This window comes from Haliotis cracherodii, unplaced genomic scaffold, assembly GCF_022045235.1.
Source record: "Haliotis cracherodii isolate W230 unplaced genomic scaffold, xgHalCrac1.p SCAF_7, whole genome shotgun sequence".
Lineage (NCBI taxonomy): Eukaryota > Metazoa > Mollusca > Gastropoda > Lepetellida > Haliotidae > Haliotis > Haliotis cracherodii.
The window spans coordinates 34,290,360-34,305,213 of NW_027266330.1; the positions used below are offsets into that span (position 1 = coordinate 34,290,360).

Sequence of the window (14,854 nt, forward strand, 5' to 3'; positions counted from 1 at the left end):
TGGGCACTGTTTTGTATTTTTTTTTTGTGTCAATTATTTTTGTTTCTTTATATTTAAGTACGCTGTTGCACCCGTTCAGCAGTAATTACTGAAACTAAAATTATTTCCCCCCCCCCCAAAACAAAAATGGTTTACGAGAGTTTGCAAAATTTAGATTGGTAAACTAGTCGTAAATTATTAAAAACTGCCATATGTGTGTAGAAAGGTGAAACGTCAAGAATAGAGAATAACCAATCTTCATTACCTGCAGAAACAGATTCCATTGGGCGTAAAATGCAAATATCGGTGAAACTTACGTGAATGGATCAAATTCAAATAATGACATCAGGTGTAAACCTACCGATAGCACCGCCACAGTTTGCACAAGGAAGTAAGTGTTTGTTGCGTGACAAGTAGTTTTTTTTGGCCGCATACGACCATAAACCCAATTTCACAAAACACACTTTCATCATCTGAGAGAAATATATATAAAACAACAGCTGTATGTTTTTCAATATTATTTATTTCTCATTTGTTCGTGACATAATTCCTGTACGTTGGATATATACAAAGCTGTGTATTAAAGTTTCGTGCTAAGCTGACAAACACCAAAATAATTTGATAAAGAAAACCGATAAACATATGAATAGTTAGATAGGTGGACGGATAGCGCATCTCCATGCCGCAAAGAAAAGTTTTCCTCTAAGGTAGCTGCAGTGAAAAGTCTCTTTTTATGAGGAAGAGTGACATTTGTCTTCAGTAAAACATCAGGCACAGGGGAATAACGTGCATTGTGGCGTAATAACCAAAATGTCACGTATCCATTTGTCATGTCACCACCACGTACAGTAAACGTCAGCGAGGAATATACGAAATATAAACCATCTTCTTGTACGAATATTGAGTTATTTTCCATTTCTATTGCACCAGTTACATGCGCAGTTCCAAAACCAGGCTTTGTGCTCCAGACAAGATGTGTTCCTGCAATGTATTTAGTATTTAAATGATTATGGCAATTATGTTAATATCAGCTACTGAAATATATGTCCGTTTTTTTTATTTAATCTTTTTGGTTTATCGTTTAAAACATACATATTAGATATAATACAATACAAAGTAGAGCATAAAGATTTGGATACACTTTCCTTATATCATTTTGCAACTCTGAGTTGCACGCACCCATGGTATTGCGTACGATCACCAGGCATTTCCACCTGTCGCCATGGTAAACCCCCAAGCCGAGAAAAAAAAAAAGGGTCAAACTAAAAACCCTGTTTCATTATGCCTGATGATCGTACGCAATACCATGGGTGCGTGAAAATCAGAGTTGCAAAATCATATAAGGAAAGTATATCCAAATATATATATATATATATATGTATATATATATATGATGTGTTAATAAAGAAAACAATCTTAGAAACGTAAACAAAGAATTGGTATACGTGAATTTAGTTTCTGCAAGCATGGATAAATCACTACAGAACAGGCCCGTGAAGATCCATGTTAAAATTGGTCTTCAGCAACCCGTGCTTGTCGTGCCGATCGGGTGGACGGGCTCGGTGATCTAGTTGACACATGTCATCGTATCCCAATTGCGTAGATTGATGCTGATGGTGTCAATCACTGGATTGTCTTGGCCAGACTCGATTATTTACAGACCGTCATCATATAGCTATAATATTGCTGAATGCGGCGGCGTTAAACTACTAACAGGTAAACAAACAAACACTACAGAACTCCGGCGTAAATACAACTGGGAACCCTATATTTATAGCAAAGAGTGGAACTCTGATATTCTAAAGTGCTAACAGCAAGTGTTAAACGAACATTTATCCAACAGAGAGGAACATTATGAAATTAAACAGAATAACATTTTAGAGCTCTTGTCATTCTCCAACAAAACACTATTTGGACAGGCCTATACCTATTCGTACCTTTGAATGCACCCTGATCCAGGAACAGGTGGGCAGAGGGCCTTGTGTAAGGTTGGACATCGTACTGGTGAGAGTGTCGTGTCCTGCCCGACTCAGTTTTGGATCCTCTGTGCTCATAGTAGTAGCCTGACATCTGTAATACGGATACTCATTAAAATACGCCATGTATTAGAACATTTAAATGTTGATGGACCAATTTCGAGTATGGACCAATTTGATTAAAATCATATATTTTACACCTATACAATTCCTCTCATAGATCGTCAAAACTCACAACTTAAACATGTAATACTTGCATCAAGTTGGTCTTCTATTAATGCTTTTCACAGAATAAAACTTCTGACATTAATGGTGACTTTGGAAGGTCAATTTCTGAACTTTTTAATACTGAAATGTTGTTAGAAATCAGTGGTGTTTCACAACAGTTGGTTCGTATTCCAGATTTGCTCTCATCGTGTTTCTGGGTTTGTCATCCGTATTCCCGTGCTCGTGGATTTCTCCAAAGTGGCAAACGTCTGAGACCTGCATCACTTCGGACTTTCGTCCCAGATTGAGCTGACACGCCATATGTTACAACTGAAAAAAACTGTTCAACGGAACTGGGGCGGTGGGGTAGCTTAGTGGTTAAAGCTTTCGCTCACGCCAAACACCACCTTCGATTCCCCACATGAACACAATGAGTGAAGCCCGTTTCCGATATTACTGGAATATTGCACTAAGCGGCGTAAAACCATACTCACTCACTCAACGAAGCGTAAACGCAGCTCACTCAATTTAACTTGCCATGTTTCAAGATATTACACGTTACCCTTTTCTTAATCAATTCAAATAGAATATCGCTGCTAATACATGACTTTAAATACAGTTGTCACTTTACTTACAAGCTGAACAAGATGTGTTAGGCCGTCAGCATGTCTCTGACAGCACATCCGACGTCCCTGGAGATGTACCACATCTACATCCTTGGACGGTGGCAAGGAACGCTCCTCTCTCCCATCCCTTTCACAGAGAACACACAATGATCCTTGCCCAATGTGTCTTGTTTCTTCTGTGACTGCAGTGTTGCTGTGACTGCGAGAGACTTTATTCAGCACAAGCAGAACAATCAGGGATATGTTCAATGCTGCTGATATGACTAAAGTCAGTATACATATTGTTGTGGCAGTTCGGTGTCCACGGTTCGGACAGCGTGTGTAGTCCATGCTAATGATAGGACTGCGGGTGATATAATGATATCACAAACTACACATACATTGAGGTAAATAGACCACAGATGGTTCAGATTAAGTGACCTCGTTCTACTTAAAACAGGACTTCCTGGTAGTGTAAGTGTGTTCACGTTTAAGAATACTCCGCGTGAGTAGTCACCACATTGCCGTATTGTATGGCGTAGTGTATAATGCAGCCATTGCACGATGTTCCACGTCGGTAATTGTTCTCATGTGACGTGAAGATAAAAGAAGAGTGAGGTGAGGTGAAATAGGGTTTAACGTCGTGTCCAAGATATTGCACTTTATCGACGTGCATGCACATGTGTGTGTGTGGCTTCTTGTACCAGTCCGGACTGATGCCGATTGTATAGTGCTGGCCCACTGAGATTCCATGCTGCAGTTCAGTTAATAAATATCTGTCATGGATTATTCCCCTTAGTACACAACTAAAGGCAGCTAATAGCTGACCTAAGTTGTGGACACAGTACTGTAATGTATCAGCTTAGAACCCGTTTTAACACCAGTGGCGGATGCTTCGTTTTGGGAACGATTTCGGCTGTCATTCTTTTCTGCTTTTTTAAAGGTTTTTTCGTTTTACATATTTAACTTTGGTCAAACATTTGTTATTAGGTATGCCCTGACGTATTATTGGTTTTTGTAAAGTTGCAGTGTTGGGTTTTCTGCCACGAAACGTGTGCAAACGTATTGACCGCGAATGGGGGCGAGCGTTTTGGGACATCTTTCCAGTAACAGTAACCATATATGGAGCCTCAAAATAGAAGTCTCCGGCTTCGCTGTATTTTCGTTTCAGCCTTTGAAATTGATAGAGGACTAAAGTGCAAGTTAACCTTATTTTCGCGCCGCTTTCGATGTTTTGAATACGATATTTCCATCAACGATGTTGTGATTTATCCAGTCCTGAAACGTTGTACCTATCCTTGCACTTGCACTTTTATGCATCATAACATTTCGACATTGCATATTGTACACGTCCAATTTTCCAACAACGACATATCCGTTTGTGTTTGTTTGATAAGTAAGTCATGCTTTCATGTGTATAAGTTAATTGTATCAAATTTTGATATCACATTAAAGTTCACATTTTGTTTGTGAATTATACTATCGTGGTAATACTGTTACGTGTTTAGTACCTTTATTATCAGATGACAGTAAGAAGTCGCTAACGGGATCGGGTGGTCAGGCTCGTTGACTTGGTAGATGCATGTCATCATCTCCCAAATGCCTGTCTGGCGCTCGGCATTAAGGGGCTGAAACAAGGACTGGTCGGCTCGGAGTCAGTATACTGTGTCTGAGTGGGGTATTCATGTTAAAATTGTGGCATGGTATCTCAGTGGGCTAGCACTATAAATCGGCATCAGTCCGGACTACTACAAGCAGCAACACACACACACACACACACACACACACACACACGTGCATGCACATCGCTATATAAGAGCAATGATCACCTCACCTCACCTCACCTATCCCAAATGCGTACACCGATGCGCATGATGTCAATCACTGGATCGTCTGGTCCCGACTCGATGATTTACAGACTGCTCTGATATTGCTGGAATATTGCTAAGTGCAGCGTTGAACGACAAACATGGCAAACAAATTCTAAAGATAATATATATATATATATATATTATTATATTATTATATTGACATTATTAGTCACCATTTACCAGGAATCTGTGCCCGCAGACACCGGAAAACCCTTTCCGCTCTCTGTGTCCCGTATGAACTATCTAAAGTGTTCATTGTGGTTTCCAACAATGTCATGTCAACTATTTATGAACATTGATGTCAGTGTTAGATCAGTCAAGACACGTTGGACGTCACAGGGAACACTCATAAATGTGAGTGAGTTGGGTTGAACGCCCGTTGAATAGTATTCCAGTTGTAACACGGCGTGTCAGCTCAATGTGGGAAGAAGGCCCGAGGTGATGCAGGTCTTAGACGTTTACCACTTTGGTGAAACCCACGAGCACGGGTATGGTGCTGACAAACCGAAAAATAAAATCGGGGCGGACAGGGAATCGAACCCACAATCATGGGTTTAGGGCACGCCTGAGGGGCCCAACATTGTAAGTGGAAGATGCGGGTTGAGAGAAGGGGTGAAGTGAGATGACACGGCGTCCAACGTCACATTGAAGGGAGGGTTTGTAGACTATGCCATGTGGACTTAAACACATGGAAATGTTCATATACAAACGTTATAAAAACAAAGTGATCTATCATAAGTGATACATGTAAATAACACAAAAGAAGACGCATGACATCATCTACCTAAAATCCAGTGATTGACATCATGAGCATCGATCCACGCAATTGGGATACGATGACATGCATCAACCAAGTCAGCGAGCCTGACCACCCGATCCCGTTAGTCGCCTCTTACGAGAAGCATAGTCACCTTTTACGGCAAGCATGGGTTGCTGAAGACCTATTCTACCCGGGATCTTCATGGGCCTGTTTCCTCTGCTTATTTGCAGGATTTGATCATTGTGACCGTCATCTGCATTCTTATAAACATAAATTGTCAATGCAAGAGAATAACCAGTCCAGATTATCCGCCATAACAGATTTGGTGTAAGGGCAAAATAGCTGTGAATATTATTTGAATGGACCACTGAAAATCACCAGGGGTTCGCGAAAAGGGTAAGCATGTCCTGCCCTACCGGTAGAACCCGCCATTCACAAAATTTGAATGAAAAAGTAAGCCTTTCATTATTCGCTGTCCACATGCTTGCTTTTTAAAGTTGTTAGTGATGCAATCTGTACATACTGTTAAAGGGACGTAACTCCAGTTGGACTATTTCAACTTTACATCGTGTGAAAAAGGCTGAATTCATGCAAATTGCCCATAAAGGAGATTATTCAAGTTAGCAAGGGAATACCCGTCTGTCATGTGAATACCAACCACCGTTTATGAAGCCAATTTTCTCGAATCCCAGCGAATAAAATATTGTATGATTATGTTCATTCGTTCACGAGAATAACTTAATTCACAACGTTTTGTGAGTTCAAACTTTTGATCTAGGACGTCCTGGGCCCCGTTCCTCATAGCGATCTTAGCGCTAAGGTGACCGTAACTCCCATACTTTAACATAGGCTTAGGATCATCGTAGCGCTAAGATCGCTTTGAGGAACGGGGCCCTAGAGTGCATGTTTCTCAAAGGTTGATGTTTTGAAGGTTGATGTGTTGAAGGCTGTTATAATACAAGATGTCAATCGATCACGAGGAGAGGACGACGGAGACGAACAGTGTTACTTCCAATTCACTGGGATAAACATGAGTATTTTAAAAACCCAATGATTCTTTAAGCAATTTTGCCAAGATGTTTTCAGATTGATTTCACAGCAGGCTACATGAGCGGGCTACATGGAAAATAACTGGCCGCTCCTTAACCAATCCGAAGATAGTGTTTCATACAAAATAATATGACACTCTTATAGAATATATAAGAATATATATATTCCGATTGATTTCACAGCGGGCAACATGAGCGGGCTACATGGAAAATAACTGCCCGTTCCTTAACCAATCCGAAGATAGTGTTTCATATAAAATAAGATGATACTCTTATAGAATATATAAGAATATATATATTCCGATTGATTTCACAGCGGGCAACATGAGCGGGCTACATGGAAAATAACTGGCCGCTCCTTAACCAATCCGAAGCTAGTGTTTCATATAAAATAAGATGATACTCTTATAGAATATATAAGAATATATATATTCCGATTGATTTCACAGCGGGCAACATGGGCGGGCTACATGGAAAATAACTGGCCGCTCCTTAACCAATCCGAAGCTAGTGATTTATATAAAATAAGATGATACTCTTATAGAATATATAAGAATATATATATTCCGATTGATTTCACAGCGGGCAACATGAGCGGGCTACATGGAAAATAACTGGCCGCTCCTTAACCAATCCGAAGCTAGTGTTTCATATAAAATAAGATAATACTCTCATATATATAACATGAATGCATATTCATAAGGTTGTATGTGATGTATAAACAAGAATGCAAATACTATATTACGATGGGTTCTTTGTCTTGATATACAGCGAGTGAATTTGGGAATGCCGCTTTCAAAATAATTAGAATAGTAATAGCTCGACCAATGGGACTCAGCTTTACCACCTCTAGGTACACCGTATTCTGGCATAGCAAATAGAAGCAAATCTGCACAGAACGTTTAGAAGGGACCATCCTGTACGGATATCAATAGAAATATGTTCTCTGGTAGGCCAAAGCCAGCAAGGCAGCAACTGTGGAAACAATGATAAATCTGAAGAAACAGCTTCCTCCTGCACCGTCCGGTGGTTGGACAGTCCTCATTTGCTTAGCATAGTGACCATGTTCTACAGCATATTGATTGCTTCCTTTGCTCCACTCCAGGTATGCGGCCCCCACAGTCGATAGTGGTATGGGAGTGCAGGCCCGTAGTAGTAGAGATAGGCGAGTCGAGGCCCCGCCTTGATCAGGTCTAACAAGGAGGGGGTCACGCCTAGCTCTTCTTCCACTTCGTCTCGGAAAACAAGGTTGGGTATCTGAAATATACAATGTATGGTACCAAACACCAAATTTAAGTTTAATTTTGTTGTATTGTTGTGTCAACAATAATCTAGGGACGTACCAAATAAATTAATCTGTAATAAGTCCGCACCCGACAAATAAATGAAAGGGGTATGATGACACGCTATAATCACCCAGCTTGACCACCCGATTCATTTAATAGCCTCTGACGATACCTTGCATGGGTTGATGTTCTAACCCAGAATTCCCACAGAAGCATGTTTGGCGTAATCGTGCTTGACTATGCTCAATCTTTCACAATATTGTCACAGAGTGACTTAACTGCACTCTGGACAACGCAATGTTAAAGAATTGTAGCTTCGGAACAACAACCCTATTTGTACAGTATCGTTTAGGAAATCTGAACTATTTTAACATGATGTAATCCATGCGTAACGGCGGTCAGTTGAACCATTGTCTAACACAGCATTTCACATTATGACATTTATAGCCTTAATCCATTTTCCCCGGGCCGTGTCTGTAATCACATCCATAAGCCCCATGTCAAGGGCAACGCTATTGTCTCTTTGTCTGTCTATTGTTGTCCAATAGTGTATATATATGTTTACATCTTTACTGTTAGTTAGTCCGGTATTCCGACAGCACCTGTATGTACAGCCGCGAGTAGGATACGCCTGCTTGCTGGACTTCACTTGTACTTGTTGAGTTGGAATTTCCGCTCGACATATTTCTAATTGTATTTTGTTTTATTGCCGACTAAAAAAAGTTTGGACTCAACGTATTCTTCGCCTTCAATCTGAGCTAATTTCCCCGTCAACACATGCGCGTTGACAATATGTTCAGGATATGAATCACATTTCTGCTCAAGATTTGGCAAAATACAAGAAGTTTACCTTAAGCTTCAAGAATGTTGATAATCTTATATCGTTCAATAACCATGAAAGAGCCAATGCCCTTCCGCTTATTCAGGCACCTGAACTAGAAATAAAAGACAGTGTTTGTTTGTTAGTTTGTTATTTAACGCCGCACTCAGCAATATTCCAGCAATATGACGCCGTCTGTAAATAGTCGAGTCTGGACCAGACAATCCAGTGATTGACATCATGAGCATCGTTCCACGCAATTGGGATACGATGACATGCATCAACCAAGTCAGCAAGCCTGACCACCCGATCCCGTTAGTCGCCTCTTACGAGAAGCATAGTCACCTTTTACGGCAAGCATGGGTTGCTGAAGACCTATTCTACCCGGGATCTTCACGGGCCTGTTTCCTCTGCTTATTTGCAGGATTTGATCATTGTGACCGTCATCTGCATTCTTATAAACATAAATTGTCAATGCAAGAGAATAACCAGTCCAGATTATCCGCCATAACAGATTTGGTGTAAGGGCAAAATAGCTGTGAATATTATATGAATGGACCACTGAAAATCACCAGGGGTTCGCGAAAAGGGTAAGCATGTCCTGCCCTACCGGTAGAACCCGCCATTCACAAAATTTGAATGAAAAAGTAAGCCTTTCATTATTCGCTGTCCACATGCTTGCTTTTTAAAGTTGTTAGTGATGCAATCTGTACATACTGTTAAAGGGACGTAACTCCAGTTGGACTATTTCAACTTTACATCGAGTGAAAAAGGCTGAATTCATGCAAATTGCCCATAAAGGAGATTATTCAAGTTAGCAAGGGAATACCCGTCTGTCATGTGAATACCAACCACCGTTTATGAAGCCAATTTTCTCGAATCCCAGCGAATAAAATATTGTATGATTATGTTCATTCGTTCACGAGAATAACTTAATTCACAACGTTTTGTGAGTTCAAACTTTTGATCTAGGACGCCCTGGGCCCCGTTCCTCATAGCGATCTTAGCGCTAAGGTGACCGTAACTCCCATACTTTAACATAGGCTTAGGATCATCGTAGCGCTAAGATCGCTTTGAGGAACGGGGCCCTAGAGTGCATGTTTCTCAAAGGTTGATGTTTTGAAGGTTGATGTGTTGAAGGCTGTTATAATACAAGATGTCAATCGATCACGAGGAGAGGACGACGGAGACGAACAGTGTTACTTCCAATTCACTGGGATAAACATGAGTATTTTAAAAACCCAATGATTCTTTAAGCAATTTTGCCAAGATGTTTTCAGATTGATTTCACAGCAGGCTACATGAGCGGGCTACATGGAAAATAACTGGCCGCTCCTTAACCAATCCGAAGCTAGTGTTTCATACAAAATAATATGACACTCTTATAGAATATATAAGAATATATATATTCCGATTGATTTCACAGCGGGCAACATGAGCGGGCTACATGGAAAATAACTGCCCGTTCCTTAACCAATCCGAAGATAGTGTTTCATATAAAATAAGATGATACTCTTATAGAATATATAAGAATATATATATTCCGATTGATTTCACAGCGGGCAACATGAGCGGGCTACATGGAAAATAACTGCCCGCCCCTTAACCAATCCAAAGCTAGTGTTTCATATAAAATAAGATGATACTCTTATAGAATATATAAGAATATATATATTCCGATTGATTTCACAGCGGGCAACATGGGCGGGCTACATGGAAAATAACTGGCCGCTCCTTAACCAATCCGAAGCTAGTGATTTATATAAAATAAGATGATACTCTTATAGAATATATAAGAATATATATATTCCGATTGATTTCACAGCGGGCAACATGAGCGGGCTACATGGAAAATAACTGGCCGCGTCATCTGTTTTATATTTCGATCTTTGCATAATGTTTAAGAGTGACGAGAAACTTTTCACAAGAATTGTATGACAACATGGATGACTTCAACTTTCCAACAGTCAACTTTCCAACAGTCAACTTTCCCTATATGTCGAGCAATGTTCCAGCAGCTCCAACCAACTTGTCTACATTCCACAACCATTGGGGCACATGCTCTTTCTACGAAGATATTAAAGAGCATCATACGACTCCTGCTCAAACCTTTTGTGATCAAGGTAACAACCTTCAATGCTTTAGTTAAGCTTTCCAAACATTTTATTGTAGTCAAGCGGGGGACATTTCACACTTTCACGAATCGATGACCAAAATTATGTCCGGTGTAATTCACTATTTCACTTGCATCATTACGTTCGCATGTTTATCCAGGTGAACACTTGCCTTGCCTTTGCATGTTTTGTGACGGATTCCCTCGATAGGGCAGGATATTACGCTCACCACTTTTTAGTCTTTGAGACAGGGATTTAGTGGTACATTTGCTGGGCTGTTTACTAACCAGATATTTGTAGCGTCCAAATTTTTCAAATACAGAGGAGTTTCTCTTTTCCACTTCAGCCGCCATGACCTTCATGGAAGGCAGTCGATGATTGCCGGCATATACTCGGGCTGCAAGGTAACTCAGCTAGTGGAGGAAAGGCCCCCATCAGAGTCCACGCAACCAATCACCGACAGGGTGTGATGCTGATGAAGTGGGAACATCATCTTGTACAGACTCAACTTGCCATCATCTGCAAACAGGAGCAGCACAACAGTATGGGGACAAATTCTCAGACAGCTGCTTTTTTAAGACAAACAATTTATTTCTCTAAAAGAAAGAGCGGAACATTCGTTTTTAACGATATATTTATTCGCATGATAGGACAGCTCGTATGACCACCTTTTTAAAACAAAAAAGGCCTTTTTTAAATTGTTTTCTGTAATAATTGCTTTCAAACAATTCCCGGCCCCTTTATACCAGAATAGCATGGTCAGTCTCTAATTTACGGATGTGAAAAAGAACCATGCGCCCAATAATGATCCAATTGTGATCAAAGGTCCAAACATTACTGTCATGACATATTGTGTAAAACTGAGATAGTGTCTATGTCTTAAGGGTAATTGTCAACTGCTAGATTCTTCTAAATAATATTTGATAATACTAAGTTGGCTTAGAGGATCTTGATTCAAGCTTGCTACAGTTAGGACTGCAAATTATGGCAGTCAATAGAAAATGCCAAGCTTGACTTTTCTAATATGATGACTTTTCAAATTTGTGTGTTTAACATTTTATTAGTCTTACCCTCGTGTAACGGTTCATCGAGGAAGTCTATCAAAAGATCATATCCGGTAGCAAACTCATGACTTTATACATTACTCTGGTCTTTGACGGGGGAAATTTGGGGGTGAACCCTGCATGCCTGCGGTCAAGACGGTCATTGCACAAGTCGACCACTAACTTGAAGAACTTGACTGGATTCCACATGTTGGCCCTCCTAAAGACAACCAGGTCCCACGGTTGCCCGTTTTTGACACACAATGGCATCATAAGCATACCTTCTCCTACACTGTAATATACCTGCAAAAGAAAAAAAAGAGGCGTATTAATAAGTCTGCAAACCATGCTGTTGATCATGATTAGGTTTGCACAATTCTTTTTTTATGAATTAGATAGACACAAAATATATACTAGCTTTTTTGTTTAATAGAGGAAAAGAATGTCTCCTGGACCGTACATCAATGACGTCACTTTGTACAATTTGAGACACGGGAACAGTACACTTTTTAACGTTTTGTTTGCTTTCCCAATGATAATTTAGAACATTAAAGCACACGAAAGCATACGCTATTTGATTGGCCCTTAGCACGTTGACATTGAAATGAAGGTCGTTATCAAGATATCATAATAATGAGATTTGTAATTATGACAAGAGGGGATTTGATTTATAACTGTTAAACCTAGTCACTTGACGTACCTCTTCTGCATAAGCTGAGGATTCAGCTGACATATCTCCAGAAGAATGGGAGTTACCTTAAGGTAAAAAAATGAAAATATAAACTAGAGAAAAGTTTGCATAACTATAGGGAACCATAGACATTGTGTGTACCGCCTTTTATCCATGCTTGGGTACGGCGTAACAACTGATATTATGATCCTGATTTGTTCATAAACATGACAGTTGATATTACAGATGCTTTAAACAGTCTCAAATTATTCAATGACAATAGAAGACGTTAACATGGTCTTCATTGACAATGCCACTGCTCGTCATAATAACTGTAAAATTTATATCCGTCCGTATCGTAAGTATTAAAAAAGGAATATAAATTGTATTACATGGGAATTTGCAATACAGAAAAAAACAAGAGGAAATGATTTCGTTATCGTCCAGTGACATTTTTAAAACAGTCGATGTTTAAGATACATTACATGAATGAAGGGAGCATAAACATAATGTCCACATTTATTCCTTTATCGTATTGAAAACACTATCTATATTTTTAACAATACGTGCAACACAAATTACTCACCAACTATAAGTACAGACTTGTCCCTGTATTGCAAAGCATCTTTGAACCTCATAGAGTGTTCAATAGTTCCTTTGAAAGTAGCCAGTCCTTTTATATCAGGTGTGCGAGGCTTCTTGTAGAAACCAGAGCAGATCATAACGGTTTCAAAGATGTCCCTTTGGGTCTTCTTCTCGGAATCCATCGTTTCCACCTCCCATCTTCCCGTGACGTTGTAGTCCCTGGACTTCTTTATGTTATTGACCCTGGTGTTGAGGTGGATGTACATGTATTTGCCGAGTCCAAACGTCTCACAGTAGCTCAGGATGTAGTCATAGACCATGGTGCGCGGTAGGAATGGCGGAAGATTGGGAGAGTATGGAAAATCGCTGAAGCCAAACATCTCCCTACTGATGTTCGTTGTCAGACAATCAGAGGCCCTTGCACCCTGCCCTTCTCTGTATTCTTCCGTGAAGTACCAAACACCACCTTATTATAAACGTGCCAATATGTTAGTTAACCCTCTTTCCTTACAACGTCGCGTGTGTAGGGCCTACTTGGAAATAAGTCTTAGCAACGATTTCTTATAAAAAAAAAGCAACATTCTTTTTTTTAGATGAATGTTTATGATATGATTATTAATGTATAACGTATGATACTGATGTCACCTCGAAAGTGTTACACCTTACCAAAGTTGTCATATTGTTCGAAACACACAGGCTCCAACCCTTCTTCCAAACACGACTTGATGGCCGCCGAACCGGCGAGCCCTGCTCCCACAATGGTGACTCTCTTCCTTGCGGCCATATCTTTGCTGGAAGAGAGAAGGTTTAATTATATAAAATCAATCGAGATTTACAAAATAAGACAGAAAGTACAAGGGGTTTGGGGTTCTATCTGACTTGGTGATTATCTGGGAACGACAATATGTATGTATGTATGAACATATATAGAACAATGAAAAATGAGGCGTGGTTTTATTTCACGGTAAGAAATTGTTTTATCATGACGTCATTTCTGGAAACTATCTTCTTTGCGGCCATATCTTTGCTGGAAGAGAGAAGGTCTAGGTACACATAATTGATGGAGATTTACTAATAACTTAACAAGATAGAACCTGACACTTAAACCCTTTCATTTTCTATCTGACCTGGTGGTAAATATATATGGGTCATTATCAAAATGTGTATCCCGTTTGATCCTATTGAATAAACAAAATTAAAAGGGAAAATTCCAACTTTTAGTCATTTAGCAAGAAACATCAAAACTTAAAAAATACGTAAATAATGCCAACATAAAGAAACATAATTTTGTCATATTTTGTCTAAGGAGCACAGTACAATTCTTAATTTCATGCTAGAGCTGTGGAAATCTAGACTTTCCCAATCATTGTAGACTTGGGTTGGTCTCGTGTTTTACTTTGTTCTCTTGGGTATACGTCACAGCTCATACCACACAATAACAAGACCAGTTTGTCCCCCGCCGGAGCTCCTGGATTTTGATTATATCATCTAACATGGCCAACTCTGCTCTTCAGTAAACAAGAACCTAATCAGTGAGGGGACCCTGTATAATCTCTATTTGACTGCTTATATAATCTGATATCTCTCCTCACAGCTGGCTAATTAATATATATTTCTGCTCAATATTCGAAACAGAGTGAGTGAGTTGGTACTACATAATTATGTATACGGTTCTATTTTAAATGACTGCAGCGCTCCATTTTGAAACCAAATTGTTTTAACGCCGCTCTCAGCAGTATTCCAGTGATATATGACGGCGGTCTGTTGTATAAGAATAAATGCAAATTGAATCTTGAATTTTGAAAGTTGTAACTCTTCCACAAATAAGTATCACATGCAGTATGCAGTATATCAACAGCAATATACTGTATACAACATGCAGTATACAG

General features: G+C 39.7%; 1 protein-coding gene and 1 pseudogene across 1 annotated transcript; both read right to left on the minus strand.

Annotated features, from left to right (window-relative positions):
- Positions 1-527: 527 nt before the first annotated feature.
- On the minus strand, positions 528-3,166 carry LOC139448452 (lymphotoxin-alpha-like). Its single transcript, XM_071230002.1, is given in 3 exon segments — positions 528-960; positions 1,917-2,049; positions 2,798-3,166. Coding segments are annotated over 3 exon segments (903 nt in total). The 3' UTR covers positions 528-559.
- A 4,209-nt stretch (positions 3,167-7,375) lies between these two features.
- On the minus strand, positions 7,376-13,749 carry LOC139448475 (flavin-containing monooxygenase 1-like; annotated as a pseudogene).
- Between the last annotated feature and the right edge of the window lie 1,105 nt (positions 13,750-14,854).